The sequence below is a fragment of the Mixophyes fleayi genome, chromosome 4 (assembly GCF_038048845.1).
Source record: "Mixophyes fleayi isolate aMixFle1 chromosome 4, aMixFle1.hap1, whole genome shotgun sequence".
Lineage (NCBI taxonomy): Eukaryota > Metazoa > Chordata > Amphibia > Anura > Limnodynastidae > Mixophyes > Mixophyes fleayi.
The window spans coordinates 120,863,440-120,885,806 of record NC_134405.1 but is presented as its reverse complement, the minus strand read 5'-3'; the positions used below and the strand labels follow the sequence as shown (position 1 = coordinate 120,885,806).

Here is a 22,367-nt window from a genome sequence, read left to right as displayed (position 1 = left end):
GCTGCATTTCTGTGGTGGTGATTTTACAGATATGTTAATAGAGATATTTACTATGTATGTTTTTAATTGACATTAAGGGGCATATTCAATTAGCAAATAAAAATGTTCCTCCAAACATTGTGGCTGCAAACGTTTTCCGGTACTCCTGAGCCTCAACAATGCAGATTTCACCTCGCACCCCAATGGGGGGCAAAGAGAAATCCGTGATGTTACATAGCCGCAGAGTGCCTTCACGACCGTTCCGCTGGCAATCTGCAGCTAATTGAATATGCCCCTCAGAGCGCTAGTTAATAATTTGTACTACTTATCTTCTACTTACCGATTTATATAAAAAGAAGTGTAAAGGTTTTCTAAAACATAGTTTTTTTTAAAGTAAAGTGATAAAGTTTACCTAAAAAACATAAGAGATCTGCATATCTGTGTGGTCCACCTTTAGGAACTGAGATTTAAAGAAAATTTAAAACCAATATTTTATATTATTATATTCGGTGTAACTGTAAAATGCTTAGTCTTATTGTATATTTCCACTGCAGTCAATTTATTTTTTTTAAAGACCCACTAAAGCCCAAAATTGACATTTTCAGATACGAACCATGAAGGTAAAAATTCATTTGGATTCACACCAGGTTCATACGTTGTAAAAGTAATGTTGTTGTATGAAAACATCAGTCAAGGAGAGAATGGATTTTAACTGATAAACTGCATTTCTCTTTATAAGTACATTGGTTGCTTTTTATTTTCATTGTTAACCTGGCATTCTGCTGCAGCTCTGCTAAAAAGTAAAATATTATCTCCCTACTTCATTATAGACAGCTGAAGCTTCTGCCACATCTTGTGACATTCTGATCTGTTCCACAGATACAAAAAGCTAAGGCTACATTCCCTCTTACTACTGTGTCATCACTTGCCCTGAGTATTAATAAACCAATCTACACAGGGTATTTCTGTGGTACAAGTCTGCCAGTCATTCTTTGCCTGGTGTGTTAGATAAACACATAATATAGCAACTTGCTACAGAGGATTGAAAGAGAGTATGTTATGGAGAACATATTTATCACAACACTCCAGTTATACCAAGTATATACTTCAGCTAAGTATTACTGCATAAACTTGATGTACAGTCATGAAATAGTGGCTTTGCTTGCTCTTTGAGCCAATGGCTAAGATGCTGCTGCTATGGTTCAACACAAAGGGCTAGATTGACTATACTGCGGGTTTGAAAAAGTGGAGATGTTGCCTATAGCAACCAATCAGATTCTAGCTGTCATTTATTTAGTGCACTCTACAAAATGACAGCTAGAATCTGATTGGTTGCTATAGGCAACATCTCCACTTTTTCAAACCCGCAGCTTAGTAAATATACCCCAAAGAGTTAAGCTCTTATTCCCCATAATGTGGTGACATCACTGGATATGACCCTATGACTAAATCCACTAATCTATACAGAGCACCTTTCTTTAAGTTAAATGCAAACAAAACACTGAAAATCTGTGAAATTCCAGGCTTAAGACAACCTGTCCTTCTTTCTATAGTCATTTAAGAATACTACAATATATAAAAGCTGTGCATCCCTGCACAGTATTGGAAATGGCAGGTTTTACAAAGGAGAAAAGCAGCATGTTTTACAGGTTCAGTTAAACAGGACCAGTTGTAAAAATAAATCTAATAATTACAGTGCAGCCTTAGTAAAAGCCTAAATGCAACCTATGATACGTACAATTCTTGAGAAAAACAGCTAAAATGATGTCTCTCCACCTATGTCACACATCCTGCTATAATAACTATGCATTATTTAAAGACAAGTGTCTGCTATCGGGGGCAGAATTGGACAATTCAATCCTATTCTTTTGGGACTGTTAATATTTTCTAGTTCCCTACACAGAATCACAGCTGAAATAAGCCCACGTGGAAAATTTGTATAGTTTAAGTCACTAGTTTGAATGACCTGATATTGATTGCCATTTTGCTTTGTTTCTATACTAACATATGGATTAGAAATCGAGGCATACAGACCCAATAGCTAAGAGAAAAGCTCAAAGTCTAAATTAAAATAGGTAGTTTCTCACTTCTGGCATAAGTTGGACCTGCTTGCAGTCATCCTCTAAGTGGATTTACTAACATGCAAATAGTGATCCAATCAGATTGCTATTAAGCAGCGTGGTCAATTCTAGGACAATCTGCTGATGTAGCCAGCATGAAATTTAGCCATAAGGAAATCATGATTTCAGAAAATCCCCAGTCATCCAACATCAGTCACATGTCATGTTGGGTAAAGCAAGCCGAACAAGAGGCACAGCTATGGAAAAGGTAAGGCTGGGGACACACTACAGGCTTTTCAGCCAATTATCGGGCTAGCCACATGAATGACGAATGACTGTTCGGCCCGATATTGCATAAGTGTGTACGCTCCAACGATGAACGATTATCGTTCCAAGGCTTGTCGAAATGTTTAATTTGATTTTTAAACCGGACTAAAAATCTCGTTCAACGATGGAACGATGTTCTTCCAATCCTGCAGTGTGTATGCACTCATGATCAGGATCTCTATAGAGTTTACAGAGTCAGAATCTTTTCAGCAGATGGTTATGACAGATGAAGAGCACAGATCTGAAGGTAAATCTTGTATATAGTGTTTACTGTGCACACATGCATCGGCATGCTGATTGGTTGGGTCTTTTTTTTTCAGTCCTTGGTAAAATCGTTACTAATATGACATTTGGAGAAATGTTCTGTAGTGTGTACCCAGCCCAAGTGTTGTGTATATGGGTGCATTGTGTGTGTTTAGTGCTGCCAGGAGTGGAGCGTTGGACCTATAGGCTCAGGGGAACCTTACCTCTGCTCTATATGGAGATCCTACAATGACTTATGTCATGTACAAGTACACATTTAGTTTATAAAAACCTGTTTTGTTCTTACACAACTGATACCATCAAACTTCAATATATCTACCCTTGTCTTCACAGCAGCAAGTTATGTCGCAGTATTAACAGAGAAATCAGCCTGACAAATGAAAGCAGCTTCTTTGATATACTGGAAAATGGTTTAACTTAATAAAACATTCGTTATGCAGAGAAAAAGCGTACATATTTTATAACTTTTGACAGAATGATTAGAACAAGCTCGTTATTTAATTCTGTTCTGTAATAAGATGCCAGACATTATTTTTGTAAAACTGTATTTTTTTCATGATCTTTTTATAGAGGTTATTATTTGTAGTTTTACTGTATATCAATATTTAGTGTTTTTGTTTAAAGTCCTAAATACTGGAACTAATTATTTATTTTTCATTGAAAGCAGTTGTTCACTTTTTTAGCACACTGATGAGCTAAATTAGGAAGCTCACACACAAACACAAACTAACTGATTGTGCCTATTGGCTGTCCACAAAGAACATGATGTCATCTACTAAGCCAACAATAGGTCAGTAAGTTGCCATCTCTGTAACACGAAATGGTATTGGCCCCTCAGAAAACACCTACTACTACTACCAAATAGCACTTCTTGTGGTTACAGCTCTACTGTGATATTTTGGCAATCTTGGACATTAAACAGTGTAATGGCACATGGGGATACCGACCACTTCAATGGTAATTATTCAAGAAAACACATAGGATATGTAACTACTGACTGCATGCACAGTCAGGTATGCATTACAGTGAACATTAATTGACATTGTACCCTATTCTGTGTTCGCCTGAGAATCCACCAGTAGTGTTCTTAAGAGTATCCCCTTATCGCTTGAAATTACTGTTTTTCCAGGCTGGTGGGTGCTTACTTTCTAGAAGATGAGGAAGTTCATTTTTATTACGAAATATCATAATGTAACGTTGAAAACAATGTTTTTCAGTCTATGGAAAGTGTTCATCATAATAACCATAATGGGCCTGAGTCATTAAGGAGAGAAAAGCAAAAAAAAAGTGAGTAATTTTGCACCTGGGCAAAACCATGTTGCATTGGATGGGGAGATAAATTTAAAATGTGTGGACAGATTTATAGTTGGCGTAGGACATGTCCTAGATCAACTTTAAATTTCAGTGTAAAAATAAAGATATCAAGTATTTGTGTGCGACATGAAAAAGCAGCCAGTATTTAATTGTATACAAAATAATAATCTCATTTGCACCCCTTGCATTGTAACATGGTTTGTCCAAGATCAAAGTTACTCCTTTTTTTTGCCTTGCTGTCCTTAAATGGCTCAGACCCAATATCTGTTCTAGCATTTAAAATATGTCTAAAATTCTGCACATTGTAACAAAGAAAACAAAACAAAACATAAAATCGAGTTTTACAATAATCACTCTACTTAGATTTTTCACCAGGCCATATTTAATAGCTGTTAGTTTGATGGGTGTTTAACTGCACAAGACGAACATGATGAGCATGTCCAGCGAGATGAATCAGTTTTGTTTGGTGTTTTTCTTATTAAGCTAATTGCAAATGATTCGTAATCCTGACAGCTGCAAATAGTCTGTCGCATTCAAATGCATATTTTACAGAGAGATTAAGTGGAGGTCAGGACCTGGTTTAAATTGCCATGGTTTAAACAGCTCCCGATGCCCTAACAAAGAGGACTACACCAGGCTCATGTTGGATTGCAATTCAGGACATTATTGAATATTGTGAATTTAAATTAACTATTTTATGCATGATATAGAATGACTACTAATCTTAAATGAAATTGGATTCATCAGCTGTAATAAAGGGAATACCAAGAGATGTGAAATAGATGTGAAATAGAAAAGACTGAAATTGAAAACAGCACGCAGCTGATTAAGTGGAAACAAAGAGATAATGAAAAATTGAAGGCCCTCATGCAAGGATATGTTACATCACATTTGTTTGTTTTTAGATTGGCAGATACAAGATGTCTACTTTAACAAACTATTTTTAGTTTGAGTTATGGGTATTAACTGACGGTGTTTCCAGAAACAACAGTTCTGTACGTGAGTCTACAGATCTATTGCCCAGCCTGGAGCACTGCTGCTGGCTACTATTTTGGCAGGAAAGAGCACACAGGTTTTAATTATCTATTTATTGTTTTTTAAGCACAGTAAGGATACATGTTGATACTATCATCATCTGCAGATAAGCCTTAGCGACCTGTAATAATTAAGTCTCCTGAGAAGCGCGTCTGGCGGCCAAGTCTAGCTAGGCCATATCTCTAGGGCACGTGCTACGTGTGCACACCTCTATTGTACTCTACTTGCACATCCCCATTCCGCTTCTCCAGACATTAGGGTTACTCAAACGTTAACTATGCCCGCATTTCACTGCGCTTCCGGCCCTTAATTATCAGAATTGGACTCCACCCATTAGGCTTTTTGCTGAACCTAGGTCCACCAAATGCCCCTGGCCCAGGCTATTATCCCAAATGTCCTTTTTAGTCCACCACTGATGAAAGGAGCATTATCACCGTCACTGGCTGCTCCCAAAAGGTGTCAGAGTAGTCTGAAGCCCGGCTCTGGTATTATAATAAACATGAGTGAATGTTTGATATAACAAATAGAAATAGAAAGTTTAACAATGTCTACAGCATATTTCAGTTAGCATTTTTAATGACGGTTCCCCTATAAATCATAGAAACTGGTACACTTTAATGGATGATCAATAATTCTGGCTAGTAACGTCTTATCAACTGACCAGTTAAACCATAGTTTGTGTCTAGGCTGAGAGAATCTTTGCTACATCACAGTTACCTATTTTTGAATAGGCAAACACCCAATTTCCACTGTACGTATAAAGAAGAAGGAAAATACAATTCAGATGTGCAGTACCCTGGCTCAATCTATAGGCAATAAAACTTTTTCTAAACAAAGTATGCTATAAAGAATGTAAGGAATAGGAAAGGAAATGAGTGAAATATAGAGTGATGGCCTACTGTTTAAAAGACTTCAAATTTGTTATTGGTTGGTACCTGGCCAATACACTGAATATAAACCACAGAGGCTTTGGGTGTCTTACCTCATTTATCTACTGGACACAGTTGTTCTTGCACAACACATTTCTCCTGACATTACTCACAAGAGGCAGGATATTGTATTTCTGTTAGTACTGCATGTTATTGTATTTCTGTTGTTAATTTGTTGTCTTCTGTGTTACATGAGTGCTTATTGTAATTCCCATCACATAAAGGTACAGGAACTCTCCTGGAGGGTTTGAAATGTCCAGCAAATCACCTATAGGTACGAATGTCCACAGAGTCTCATATATATGTAGTTTGACTCAAAACATGTTGCATGTATATGGCGATCCTCATACCTTTCACTAATGGTCACTTCAGTGCAATTGTGACATCACTATTTATGAAGCCCTAAACCATGTGTAAACTGCTTTTTCTGCATAGTTTTGGCATTTTTAAGCAAAATGTTCATTTAAGAAAAGCCAATGCAGGAGTATCAGATATATCGCCTCCCCTGCGCTGTTTACAGCAAATGGCAACTGCGCAGTAAAAAACAGAACCCAGAGTCTTCATTAACAAAAAAGTAATCACTGGAACAACCTCCTAACAGATGCACTGTCCAAACATGACTTGTTTATTAAATTGTAGGGGTGAGCGGATTCGGATTCTTGAAATCCGAACACCCCCGAACAGTGCCGATCCGAGCCGGATCCGAGCACTGTTCGGGGATTCCCGTCCGACGCAAAACTCAGAACGAGGCAAAACATCATCATCCCGCCATCGGATCTCGCGAGATCCGGATTAGTTTATGGGAAGATGTGAATTGTTTATGAATGGAAGCCTGAGACTGAACGCTATCAGACGAAGGGGGGCAGGAAAACAGAGGAAATGGATTTAAAAAGAAGTTTAGGAAAAATATAAGAAAGGTAAGTAGATGAAAATGTAATTAGCACAGATTGCTGAAGGAAGAAAGATATAGTGAACAATATTCATAGAAGATGTAGAAGTTAATTGATCAAAAAAAGGAAAAAAGGAGAAAAATGAATTCACTACAAAAGTAAAGGATATCTTAAAGAGAAAAATAAATTGAGAAGTTTTGAAAAGAGCAAAATTAATTTAGATTATGTTGAGATATTATAAGATGTGTAAAAGGAAAAGGAAGTAATAATGTAAATAGAGGAGAAAGAGAGCAATACAGAAAACAAAAGTAAGGCAGTAACAGCCCTGAAAAGGCTTCTAGCAGATGTATTAGGGATGATTGCACCATGTGGGTTAATGTACGTGACGCTTAGCTTAGTCATCCAGCTACCTGGGTGCAACCTTTTGGCCTAAAAACAATATTGTGAGGTGTGAGGTGTTCAGAATAGACTGGAAATGAGTGGAAATGAATGTTATTGAGGTTAATAATAGCGTAGGAGTGAAAAAAATAAATCTGGATTTTAGCAGTTTTTATGCTTTTTAAAAAAAAAATCAGAACCCAAAACCCAAAACCCAAAACCTTGAGGGGGGTGTTTTGGCAAAACCCATTAGAACCCAAAACCTGAAGGTAATCAGAACCCAAAACCCAAAACACGAAAAGTGGTCGGTGCACATCTCTATTAAATTGCCTCGAAAAGTCATCTGTCATCATTGCGATGACAGATGATAATTAACGGGACAAAAACACGATCTTGATTAAATAGGCCCCTATGTATCTTAGCTATGCAAAGTATTCTGTATACATGACCTTCTAAGAGTATAATTTCAACAGCGGCAAAAATGCAACAGTTGTTCAGTAGACTATATTTAAAATGTTGACAGTTATGCTTTATTACTGTGAAAAAATAAAATATTACACTTTTCTTCAGTTTGGCCAGAACTACTATATTTCAACTCTTTCTCCAGATTTAAAGTTAATAGTGCAGGAAATATATACAATATTCAGGTCAATATGGGTTACGCGGCAGGTACTTACCAGTCGACAGCCTTCAAGAGAGCTGACTAGTTGAGCATTTTGACAGGACAGAATGGAACCCGCCAAGTTGAGCATGACACACACAGCAGACAGCAGCATGAAAAAGGTTATCTGAAAATAAAGGGCAAATAGTAAAAATCCAAACATTAAGTAAAATAATAAATTTATCTTGTATTACCATGTAACAAAAAACCACCTATTATTGCAAATTACTTATACAAACAAAGGAAAAACACAGTATAAAAATGGATGTGCACATAACATTTTATATAGTTTTGCATCAAAAGTTATAGGAGAGGAACAGTTTTAGTGATGTACTTAGCTAACCTTACTGCTCAGTTAGAGAGGTCATTATCACACCTTGCCATTGAAATGAACCATTTTGTGACATATGCACTGTGGCTTATTGTAGAAGGTGATTATATATCTTAGCTACTTTATCTGCGTGGGTCTGGATGGTTGTCGTAGCATGACAAGTAGAAGACTAGCTATCCTAAAAGCTAGCTATCCTAAAACTGCCTAAACAGTTCCTTTTCCACATAAATATCATTATATTAATGTTTTAACTATTTTTGGTCATTGTACTTCAGGTTTAGGGGTCTATTTATTAATACTGTGTGGTGTCAGTCCATATGCAAATCGCAGCATTGCATAATGACCATGCTGTGGCTGCTCTTCCACAAAGATCTTTTGCTATTCACCGGCAGCCTGATGCTTGCAGCGTATGACGGAAATACTGTGCGCATGCACACAGCATGTCCACAGGGAGGTATCCGGTGATGCCTGGAGAGTCATCAGCTGTATCACATTATAGAAGACAGGTAACACCATCCTGAGATGACATCACTTTTTGCTTTTTGCGCACCTCAATAAATTGACTAAGTGCTGCTATTCCCATAGATGTCTTTGAGGTTAATTGGGTTAAGGCCGGAGAAATCTCTGTGTTAATCCTTTCTCAAATAGCAAAATGCTGCTTGTTGCCGGTGTTTACGTGGCAATTTTGCCTCTTGAATGCTTAATAAATACACCCCTCAGTTATGGTTGCCTTGTCTATGGCTGGTATTAATTATAAACTACAAACAAGAAGATTTCATGTCATCACTTCAGTGTTCATTAAGAAATAGTGTGTATTATAAGGAACAAAACACCCCTTACTGTAAATTATTACAGATATTAGAAGGATTTATCTGGTCTGTATAAGGCGCACACTACCGTCTTGTGCTTTTACATAGATTTTATTTGTGCAATGACAAAAACAGACATTCATCTTGATTAAGTAAACTTGGGCTCTATTAACACTTGTCCATAGTGAAGATTTTGTATCGCTGCTTATCGCAGAGATTGAAAATCTTCTTTTGGCAAAATGATGTAGCTCCCTGGCAATACTGTCTGGCAGTGGTAAGAGGGCTCTTACCGCTAACCAGGCCACTGTAGTGTCCCTTTGTACATACGTAAGCTGGCTTGTCGGCTCATGCAAGTGAACTCGAACTGGAAGACTAGACGACGGCTTCCACTTCCAATTTCGAGAATAAAAAATCTGAAAGAAAGAAATCAATAACCCCCGGCTATCAATAGTGATAGGAGAACTGCGACTGTCCATGTTAAATAGGCTTACCCATGCTTTGTCGGACTGGGAAGCTTTTATCGGCAGTGTGCTTTATAAATACTGATAAGTCCTAAATCTCCTGTTTTCACTGGGTTTAGGGCTTTTCCCTATTTGATAAATAGGCAATATTGTATCAATTGTGACAAATAGTTATGTGCAAAAGGTGATTGATGGACTTGTCCTAGTAGATATTATAAATATACCTCTTTGATATAGACAGGAAGCAAGGGGCTTAGGACCATGCAGAACTAGGGAGGAATGGTACACAAAAAGTGTCCTGAGAAAATGTATCCCAGCCCCAAAGTACAGGATCCTTACAGTTATTGCCATTCCTACACTGAGTTGTCTGAAACTCCACAAACGTTTGTGTGTGTGTGTGTGTGTGTGTGTTTGTGAGTGTTAGGGGATTTAGACTGTAACCTACAGTGGGGCAGGGACTGATGTGAGCTCTCTGTACAGCACTGTGGAATTAATGGTGCTATATTGATGATAACAAAATTTTTGCCACAGAATAGGCCAATTCACAGGGGTGCGAAATTCCATTGATACAATTTTAGAGGTCAGGGCCAAACAATTATAGGGGTGTTACTGGTGCTACAAAGATTGAAGGTGGAATACTGCAAGAAACACTTAAGGACAATTTCCATTGTGGGAATGTGCAAAGTTTAATACAGAATGAGGCAAAGTTTTGAAAATATCATTCATCTCTACTTCTAACGTTTCATGCCTTTTGAACACTGGGATGTAATTAAATGACTGAAGAATTAATGTACTTTCTATGCAGGCCCAACTTACAGCTAGACATTACCTATCTCTTTCCCTTCACCTTTCTTGGTGTTTTTATTAGATATGAAGTGTCAATGAAACTGCATTATGTCTCCAGCTCTTGTGTGGTTACTTTATTTCCATTTGTAAGAAGAGAAAATGTATGCATTTGCATCTCATGTCTCTAAATGCCTTCCTAATATTATAATATTGCTATAATAGCAGAAAAAGACAAAAGAGCCAATTTAGAACCTTTTCCACTGCTAAGAGCTTTCCGTGTCTTTGTACTAAATTGTAGCCTACATGTGTCTCTGTCTAAACTTACACACATTACAGTAATGGACTGAGATGCTAAATTGCTATTTCATATCAAGCTACAGATGTGACCCATGTCCTGGTTGATACTAAATAACAGCATTTGCGCTGTAAGAAGTATTAATAAGCAATGCATCTGTTTTTCGTTGATTTTATAGTAATATTCTGGAACATGCAATGGAATATGAAACATTTCTTGTGGTATCGGTTTTCATGCATATTGAGTTACTGCAGTCTTTCAAAGATTTAAGTTTTCTTTTTTTTTAACAAAGGGATCATCAAAAAGTTTATATTAGTCGAGGATAGAATTTCTGGTCATCTCCATTCTTCTTTATGAAACACAATAAAATGCCCCTACATTTTAATTACATATTCTTAACAAGGATATTTTTCTGTTTTACACTACTTAAAAATACAAAGAGCATTTCTGAGGTATCTAATGAGACCAGCAAATTATTTGGCAACTGGCAATAAATGGGGCGTAAAGTTTAGTATTGTCTTATTGACTCATACTTATCCTTTTTTTTAAAAAACAAAAAACAAAACAAAACAAAAAGTATTAAACAAAATATAGTGATCAAAAGAGTTTTCTAGTGAAATAAAATAAATCATAGATTAGAATCCCAATTCTGTATAATTTTTATTTCCAATTAGATTAGATTATAGGGCTAAATCGGACCCAATAAAGATATCTTAAGGACCCGTGTTACCCAATCCCCAGGAGTTCAGGTATGAGGCACACTGAAGGTAATTTACCTGCCAATCTAAGTACATACACACAATAGTGTGCACTAAACAAATATATTGTGTCTTATCTCATCTCTCTCTCCTCAGAGAGACTCAGCTCTCCACAAACAGAGCTTCGCCATACAAAAGCTGCATCTTAAAATAATGAATGTACTTCAGTCATACATGAATACTCTGACAGAATTTCCAGACTCCTGGAAGAGTAGGCACCTTTCCAGCTTCAGGCGGAGGCGGGGCTTAAATAGCATCTTCAGGCACATGATATGTGATGACGTGACTCTCCCCATCACATAGCAGGGAGTGGAGCCATGGTGATGCAACGACTTTACCACATCCCCTCCAGCACTTGTCACCTGACTTCCTGTCTGGGGTCTCCCACAGAAGGAAGGTTATAAAAGTTGGCAAGTTTGACTTCAGTTGACATAAAACTAAACGTCTTACTATTAAAATACATCTGAGGGGACATTTTTACTCCGTTTGTCACTGTTTTTTAGTTTGTACATATTTTTTCCATTTAAACTACATTGTATTAAGGTATCAAATCGAGGATCAACCTTTTCTTGCTGGTGGTGTGCTTGTGTGTGTGGGATTAAGTGCTATTAGCACATAGATTATCTCAGATCAAGGGATCTATTTATCATAGTGGTGTCTAGTGGGCGCCAATAAGTATAATTTTATATTGCTGCATACCGTAGAGATACAAAAGGTACTACCGCTGGTATTTACTCATTGGTGAGCCCTGGCAAAACCCCCTCCCTTAAGATAATTAAAAACTCATTCACCAGCAGCCCAATGCTGCCAGCAAATGAAGAATCTGACCTCTTTGTGCTTTTGCGCATGCTGTGCTAAGGTTGCGCATGCGCATAGCAATGGGACCTGTCGATGAATTCACAGAGACTTCTTCGGCATCGATGGGCGGCTATGGACTCCATTGACATGTTAAGCTAAGGCTAACTTGAGAAATCTCTGGTTTCTCCTACTTTAACCCCTTGATAAATTGAATGTAGAGCTGTAATGGCCTTTCTTAGGAAAGAACAGCTGTTTTCTCTAGATTTTTATACTCATCACGGCTTAGTACATAGACCCTCAAGTTACAGACTGAAGGTATAAATGATTTTTAAACAAGGGAGTGGCGTATGTGTGTTTTGCTTCATTAAGATTTTCTTAACCTATGTGTTTAGAAGAGTAATAGTAATTAGAGAGGGGTAATTGTCATATGGCAGATACGTTTTTTAGGACAGTCTTCCCGATCTCACTTTTACCTCTCCCTTCGCACTCAGTAGCCAGGGACCCCACCCCTCGATGCTCATAATTTATTTAATAAACATATATTATACATTGCTGGAGGGCCAATTCATTTTATTACAGCACTTTCTCCTGATCTAGCTGTTATATCTGGACCATGACAGCTCATTACTTACTGCTGGGGGTTTTCCTTTGCAGTACTGCTTATTACTATATACCGTAATGTATACTCGCCAGATATTGCATTTTACAATGATGGCAAACTGCATATTAATAACCATTGCAATGCTAAAAATTATATACCTGCAATTTATTGGTTATAGTACTGGAGAAAAGTTTTTTTGCTATGTGACCTAAAACTATCCTTTCTTTATTAAATATGTGCATTCCTCCTTGATAATTATGAACAAAGGCTTCTTCTCCTTTTATGGACTTTCTTTCCTTGATGGTTTTTACGTAGGCTGCCATTAACCAGGTGGCAGGCTGCCAACACAAGGCTTTCTCCCCCATTCTACCTGTAGCTTCCAAATCGTATCATTTGTGGATTGTAATAAAATAACGTAATGTCAAAGTTCTGTGCCAATCTGAACTGAATTATAAAAGGTGCCTCATGCTAATACATCTATTTTAATTGTGTAGCCGTCTTTGTAAAGGAAAGTTATAAATTAGGTCTAATTTGCTTCATGCCACCTACAGAACTATCCTAGGACTCCGCTGTATTTCATTATGATGTGAAAGAACAGTTATGTAGGCGGATTCATTTGAGAAACGGAGGAATTGTTTAACCATTGTATTTAAAAAGAATGTTTTACATTGGCTAGTAAATCAATGACACGTGCAAGAGTCTTGCTAAAAGCCCATATCTTAAACTACGGTATTAACAATGAGCAGGTACATATGTGCAGTTTAAAGCATAATCCCTATAACTGTACTAAGTTTTCTTTTTATTAGCAGTGAACAAACCTCTACTGGTAAAAGGGTTGTAGGTAGTAAATGCATTTTTTCATTGGTAATACGAAAGGTACAAAACACAAAACGGCTAATTTTGGTTACAATGCAATTACTGCAGTCATTGTTACATCACCATTATATATGAGTATTATATTATTATTATTATTATTACATTATTATTATTATTATATGATTTCACCTGTCTATTGACAAATTTGTACTTGTTATCATACATTGATTACAGCTGCACTGTATTGAATATTTTGCAAAATGTGTACCCAATTGTGCTATATAAATAAACTGATACACATATCTTAATAAATCAGAATAAGTTTAAGCATAATGCTGTCAGCTTCCTAAAAGCAATCTTGCTACACATACCTTATTACACATAGTGTACAGAAGGGTGGGCCACTTTACCTTCATTGTGGCAATAATTCAATCTAAGGTTATACAGAAAGTTTTATACTAATTCCACTAGATGGCTAGTCAGGTTAGGGGGAAATAAAGTTACATGGGCAGGTGATTAGCTGGGGTAGTTGCTGCCAAGACTTAGAAATGTCAAAAGACTTTTCAAACTCGTTTCCTGGTAAACACATTACTGACTTCTGAGGACTAAGCTATCGGCGTGTACCTGCCACCCTGTAACTGTAACCACATATTTTGCTTTATATTTTATGCTTGTACTCTTTGCTCTGCTGCGCTCTCTTCATCATCTACAATTGTATCTAGAGAACTGCTTTTTATCATATCCCAGGGTGAAAAAAGTAAACACGTCTGCCTGTTGATGTACAGTTATGGCTAATAAAACCAGAAATAAGACAATCAGATGAAGCAAAGTAATAAGTAACTATCGCTTATCATGTACAAGCAAATCAAAGCAAAGTTATCTGAAGGTGGCTGTCCCTTTAAACAAAACCATTCTAAAACTAAAGATGTTTGCGTCTTCAAAAATGTAGATGTCGGTCTAACATAGTAGCCTAGGGGTCTATTTATTAAACAGTGAAAATATCTATTGCCTTATACATCAAGGGCTCACAATCAGATTTCATTGGCTGTAGCTTTCTCATTCAGTTCATCCGTAGAGTCTGCTAGGGTCACATATGGACAGATCCCTTCAGACTGGAGTCTGCTAGGGTCACACATGGACAGATCCCTTCAGACTGGCTTGGCAAAATGGTAGGTTAACCCTTACTGTTCCGGGTCAGTATCGCTGAGGCAGTTGAATATCGCTCGGATGCTAAACGAGATTCTAATGGCAAATTACAGAGATAATTGCTACTCTGTTTAGTAGTGATTGGGAAATTTGATTTATTGCCATAAACTACAACATTATATATTATATTGGTTACTAACATTGCACCATGTACTTAGAAATCTATGACAACAATTACTGTTAAAAATGCTCCTCCCCAAGCATATGAATAGTGTTGACCAGTCCTATTGTGTGCCACAAGCGCACTCTAAAAACACAATAACTCATCACACAGGTTTATTTATATGCAAGACACAATCCAAAGACCATATGGACATCTCATTGCTGCCACATAGTTGTGGATTTCCAGATGTTGGTAATGTGGACCTTTAGCTTTTTGGCATTGTGTTCTGGAGTAAGTGCATTCCAGATGCCATACACAAAGAATTAAACATATGGGATATTAGAAGAGTTCATAAAATATTGGGTCAAATTATGCTCACAAAGAAAGACTGGAGAGCAACTACAAAGACTACTGTTCCACTTTAGTACTAAAATCTCCTGATACTGAAACTGGAAAACACTAAAAGCTCAAAATAAAAGCAAAAAGAAAAAGAGCCATCTGGTCAATCAAATATATTTTTATTATTATTTGGATCTAAACTGGGGCATATCCTGCAAGAGGCACACGAGACAAAAACGTAATATTTTGCCAGCTGAATGAGAGGATGGTTGTCACTGCTGCCTGCCAATGCATTTCTACCCAATGTCCCTAAATGTTATGTATTTGGACCATTGGCAGGGATAATGGCACAATTTTTATATGCATGCCAGATAGAACTTGGCATTTCTTTTACAAGTAGCATAATATTTTATTGTGTTTTTGCTGTTGTAGTGCTCACCTGGCTACAGAGAATAGGAATCATTCTGCCAATGCATTTTCTGGTTAGACTGCACGGCATTGTCCAGGATTTTCTGCAGTCCATTATTTTGGGCATATCATTTTATGGCCATAATGACTTTTATTGAAAAGTATCCTTTACCAAAAGTCTGATGATCATATCTATATTTACCAGTGCTTCAGTCCATAACTGTCCTTGTGTTAGAGTTTTATTATTCATATTCCTTTTCATTCAACATGATTGTGTTATCAGTAAATTAGCACATTTAATATTGCATACTGAGTATTTGCTTACCTCCCAGCGATCCTGTTTTCAACACCATGGACACAATGACAGAGGGATGTAACATGGGTGGATTAACGAAATGTCTTAAGATTATTCTGATTTTCTAGTTGGGAATGTTAGGAGTTCTGCACTTGTTTATGGCCATATCTTGGATCTATTTTACAAATATGAGTGAGCTATTTGTACTTGTTGTGTATAAGACATAAATAAAAAAGATCGGCTCAGATAACCAGGGACAGTGTCAGACAACAGCTACTGTACGTTTTATGCATGATGGAATACTATGAGATTATACCATGAATCATTCTGCTGTAAAATAAAGACATTAGTTTATTAAAGTCTCTCTCTTTCATCCAAGAACAAATGTGGTTTTTGTGATGTTTCAATTGGACTCATTTACAAAGTGCAAAATGGACAAGTGTAGTGAATTATCCTCTTTGGTGACATCATGTTGTGCCTATATCTGTGCCATAGAGCACTATTGTGCTGAGCAAGATGGCAGCATTTGTGGAGCAGTAGTTGTTTGCTCCAACTGATGAGAAGAGAGGGGCAGATAAGGGCGTTCCTTGTTATGCATGAAGCATGCACATGATGGGCCTAATTCATTAAGGAAAGTACTCTTTTTTTTTTTACTTAAGTTTTCTCCTGGACAAAACCATGCTACAATGCAAAGGGTGCATATTAGTTTATTATATTGCACATAAGGAAAATACTGCCTTTTTTTCCTAGATCAACCTTAAATTGAAGTATACAAATAAGCAAGTATTAGTGGGCTACATGAAAAAACAGACAGTATTTTCCTTGCATTGCAAAATGGTCTTGTCCAGAAAACTTAAGTAAGAAAACTTACTCAATTTCTTGCTTAACCTTCCTTACTGAACGAGGCACTATATTTGTAGAGATATAGGGCCTGATATATTGAGGAACTTAGGCAAGAATTTGAGTAAGTTTTCTTACTTAAGTTTTCTGGACAAAACCATGTCAATGCAATAGGTGTAAATTAGTTTATTATTTTGCACATCATCATCATCACCATTTATTTATATAGCACCACTAATCTGCAGCGCTGTACAGAGAACTCACTCATATCAGTCCCTGCCCCATTGGGGCTTACAGTCTAAATTCCCTAACACACACACACAGACACACACACACACTAGGGTCAATTTGTTAGCAGCCAATTAACCTATCAGTATGTTTTTGGAGTGTGGGAGGAAACTGGAGCACCCAGAGTAAACCCACGCAAACACAGGGAGAACATAGAAACTCCTCATAGATATGGCCATGGTCGGGAGTTGAACTCATGACCCAGGTGCTGTAAGGCAGAAGTGACATAAGTTAAATACTGACTGTTTTTTCATGTAGCACACAAATACTTGATAGCTTATTTGTACACTGAAATTTAAAGTTGACATTTATGTGCTACATGAAAAAACAGCCAGTATTTAACTTATGTGCAAAATAATAAACTAATTTACACCCCTTGCATTGCAACATGGTTTTGTCCAGAAAACTTAAGAAAACTTACTCAAATTCTTGCCTAAGTTCCTTAATGAATCAGGCCCAGAGATATTTTGCAGAGCAAGAATATTACAGTGAAAGAAAGGGATGGTATGGGAGAATTTTGGGCATTGCATGCTTTTTAGAAGGACTCACTGCCATTTTCACGCTTCAACAACACTTAAATGTTGTATTCGGAGCTGGCAGAAGTAGAGTCTAATCCTGTAATTCTAATGGGATTCATTTTGCATCTTGCAGCTGCAATGGCGAACTGCATTTCTAGGTGTAATATGACCAATGATAATAAAATCTTCAAACATGTACTAAAGACAACTCAAACAGTGCGCCAGACACGAACTTCAGACTTTTCTGCCTCCCTGCAAACATAAAGGAATTTACATACTTCAAAGGCCATCACACAAAGCAAAAGTAATTTGCGTTGTGCATCCAGTATGCTCCACAAATGATTCCTATGATTCAGGAAAATTGAATTATTAAACCCTATATTCAATAGCTTAATAAAGCTTCTGACTGATGAACTCAACTTAAAAGGGGACTACTGTTAATTATTTTTTATTTAAAATAAATAATTTTTAATTTACTAAAATGAAAATGCATTCTTTGTTTTCAACTAAACCAAAACCCACGTGGTTTCTTTAATCCTAGACCTACTGTACTATTTTATAAGACTTCCATGTATCCCTGTAAGCAGGGTGCAGTCTTGTTTTGGAACTGGTAATTGTTTTTTCCACAGATGTCAGATCCCTTGTGCTGGCCTGTGGCTTTAAACAACAAACACTCACACCCAGCTACCATTAGATCACAGTTATCTTATTCCATTACACCCAGCTTATTATGTTTATTTTCATGTAAAACTATTCTGCAATGGATTTCACGTCATTGGTATTCCTTACTTTTTGGCTGTAAGTGGCATCTATATGTCTAATCTCAGCACTGTAGTACCCCTGACCCGCCACACCCCATCACGGTACATTACAATCTACAATCAGATTTCCATGTGTATCAGTGTTATACTATTTCTGGAAATCCCTCAGATGTTTTTCCCCTATTGACAGTGAAACTGGAAGCCCAAGTCTGGGTTTTCAGTTAAACTGCTCACGTGTGAACCGACAAGACAACTCACGCATGCGCATTTGCATCCACACTGGTCTGGCAAAGCAATAGGCTCAGCATAGTCACTGCCAGCCATTATCACCAGTTTACTGAGTATCACTCTCTGCTGCTCTGGTGAAATGTTAATTGTAAATTGTGGAGATGGAAAATTTTCAATCCCTGCATTAAGTGGTGATAGAAAATCTTTGGTATTTCCAAGCAATGGGAAATAGGGGCCTAGGTCAGATTTCCTTTCTAGATTTTGTTTTGGTAAAGGATCATGATTGACAAGTAAAATGTGCTGTCATCCATAGTAATCACTATATTGGTTCTTTTTATTCATTAAATTACATGATAAGTGACAATTAGGGGGAGATTCAATACAGTGTGATGTGTCTCCGAAACAATCCATGGAGACAGATCTTGCCGATGTTGAGGATGAAATCTCAGCTCAATTTTCCTTGCACCTTTATGGGGTGAGCGGAGATTCCTTACCGTAATCAATGTGCACAGCTGGACATCATAGTGTCCGGTGGCACTTCACGGACAATTGAATCGCATCCTTAGAGTCTAGTTGGCTCTTGTGTCTTACAACACTGTTTTCTAGTGCACCAGTTTTTATTAATGTTCCCAATATATTATTTTGTTACAAAATACATGTAGATTTAAGCTAGGTATGCACCTATGCAATCTTACTTCAGATGCAATTTCTGTAGCAATTTCACCAATGAGTGAAAGCCCTGATGCTTATGCCGAGTCAAACATACACACCTACACAATTTACCTTCAGATCTGTGATCTTCATCTCTTATAACCACCTGCTGAAAAGATTGTGACTCTATACACACAGATATCTGCCTACGCTGCTGCCTGTGAGTGCATACACACTTCCAAATTTACCCGAAATCATTCCAGCATTGATTGTGATTTTCAGTAAGTTTAGAAAACCAAGTCAACAGATGCGATGTGTTTTGGTATGATAAAACATGATTGTAGGGGCATACACACTCTTGTAATATGTGATCAAATGGTCGTGAACTGTGACCTGCACAATAATTCCATAGATGTGTACCCAGCTTTAGAGTGATTGAAGATATTATATATTTTTACATTAAGGAGAGATTTTCTGAAATATGCCTAGTACCAGTGGTAGCAGTGGAAATTTAGAAGTAGCAGTATGGAAAATGATAAGTGAGTGGAATAGTTTTACAATAAAAGCAGTAATATAGCATACTATCCTATACCAGCCCACTTCAGTCAAATTAAAAGTATTTTAATACTTCTTCTAGGTCAGATTAGGTTATCCTAAAATAGTGTAAAACATGATATGTAAACTTATTCTTTTGAGCACTTCACTGGGTACACACTACAGAAAATGACTGATATCTGTAACGATTTTACCAATGACTGAAAGTTCCGATGAGCATGCAGATTTATATGTACACACCTACACGATTTACCTTCAGATCTGTGCCCTTCATCTGTCATAATCATCTGCTGAATAGATAGTGACTCTGTACACTCTATAGAGATGTCTACACTGCTGCTCGTGAGTGCATACACGCTGCCACATTTGCCCAAAATTGTTCCTTCTATAATCGGGATTTATAGGAAGTTTAGAAAACCAAATTTGGGATGGTAAAACCTAATCGCAGGAGAATACACATTAATGCAATATCTGACCAAACGGTTGTTTATTGTGTGATCTGCACAATACTAAGATGAAATTACTATAGAGTGTACCCAGCTTAACAGTTCCTTACCCCTTATCACACTACTGCAACGCAGGTGTAATATGAATCTGTCACTCTCCACACCAGCTCTGCATTACATAGAGCATGTCTTCTTTTTATATCAGTGTGCCGGATAAAATCTAGTTCAAGCCAGGTGTGCCAGTTATATATATATATATATATATATATATAAATATATATATATATATATATATATATATATATATATATATATAAATATATATATACACAAAAACATTTCAATATGTCTTATTTTATGATGCTAAGGTCATCATACTATTAATCGTAATGGGACCAATAAATAAACATTCATGTTGTGCCACACTGTAGTTCCCCCATTTTAAATTATGTCACATAGTATTACCCTCAATTCATATCATGCCACAGAGTAGTGCACCCAGTTTGTACTATACCACACAGTAGTGTACACAATCCGTAATGTGCCACATAGTAGAGCCCCAGTTCATATTATACCACATATTTGTGCCCAGATTTCATATTAGGCTGCATAGTTGTGCTCCCAATTTGTATTATGTCACACATTGGTGCATCTAAATCATATCATGCCCCATAGTTGTGGCCCCAGTTCCTATTATGCCTCATAGTTGTGCCCCCAATTCATATTATGCCACATAGTTGTGCCCCCAGTTCATATACTGCTATACAGTTCTGATCCCAGTTAAATTTCAAACTTACAACTATTGCTACTCACCTCTGGCATCAGCACACACGTCTGGGATCTGGGACTGGCAGCTGCTTCACTAAAGCAGCCAAAGATGGGCGGAACGTTCATGTTATGCCCCTAGTTTCAGCCAGCTTCGGCTGCTTTAGTGAGGAAGCAGCGGAGCTCTGGCGTGCTGGATAAAAGTGTGCCAGACCCCTGCTGTAGGGTTTAAAGTATGGTGTGTGTGATCAAAACAAGATTTACTTTCCCTAAATATAAAGGAATGAATATATGGATATTAAAATATTTTAGTTTATATATATATATATATATATATATATATATATATATATACACATATATATATGTGTATATATATATATATATATATATATATATATATATATATATATATATATATGTATATATATTTATACATATAACTATTTATGTATATATATATATGTATATATATATATATATATTTTTTTTTTTTTTCTCTGTAACGTACTAGTGCTACATGCATCTTGTGATTATATAGATAAAACTGTAGTATAGTATTGTATAAAGACAAAGAGCTACAGAAATAAACCTGGTTAAATATCAAAGACACAGAGGAAAAACTGGATTGAAACCAGGGTCTCCAGCAAGCACCTCAGTGTCATTATCATTCAGTCAGTGCATTTAATCACCAAGCTACTCTTTCCATCTAGCTATCAAGATTGGGGCTGCTGAAATATTAAATAAGATTGCAGTGTTTTATTAAGAAGAAAATCTACCACGCCAACCTGTGCTTAGTGCGTAAAATATCACATTAATGGCAAAAAGCTAGTTACAATTTATTCTGTATATGCCTAAAACTGTTATTCTCTTAAAACTAGGGCCACTTAAAGTGCAAAAAATTTATAATTCACCATAACATGGCAAGGAACAATCCTAAAATAACACAATTGCACTGGTGTAACAATAGTATATTTAAGACAGAAATCATTTATGTTCAATAAACCATTAAAATGACTACATATTTAATATAATAATTGAAAATTAATATAAAAGAAATATAGCTAAAGTAATAATACATAACAATTGTACAATATATATTTCTATTTCATAAAAGAAACAAATTTTACCAGATTACAAATCAATAAATGCAACGATAAATAAATTCAATCTACATTGGAATATTGGGAATTGAGCTATTAAAAAAAGCTTCCAGTTATTGGTAAAATACATATAAATAAATATATACATAAACATTCAGAAAGGAATGGCAAAAGCTGCAAATGAACAATATAGTCAACACCCTCACCCAATGGAGAAAAGAGTGAAAGCAGAGATATATGAGAAGTGTGATATGTAATATAGAGTGTAAGCTCCACATGGACAGCGACTGATATAAATGATTACATATTCTCTGCGGAGTGCTGCGTGATATGTAGGAGCTATATAAAACTACTCCTAATAAATAAAGG

General features: G+C 36.6%; 1 protein-coding gene across 1 annotated transcript in view; it reads right to left on the bottom strand.

The window, feature by feature from the left end:
- ENTREP2 (endosomal transmembrane epsin interactor 2) overlaps positions 1–22,367 on the bottom strand; it is a 649,682-nt gene that overhangs the window by 244,631 nt on the left and 382,684 nt on the right. Inside the window, exon 3 of the mRNA XM_075208108.1 lies at positions 7,854–7,964. Within this exon, the coding sequence (XP_075064209.1) occupies positions 7,854–7,964 (111 nt within the window). The remainder of the gene's footprint in view (positions 1–7,853; positions 7,965–22,367) is intronic.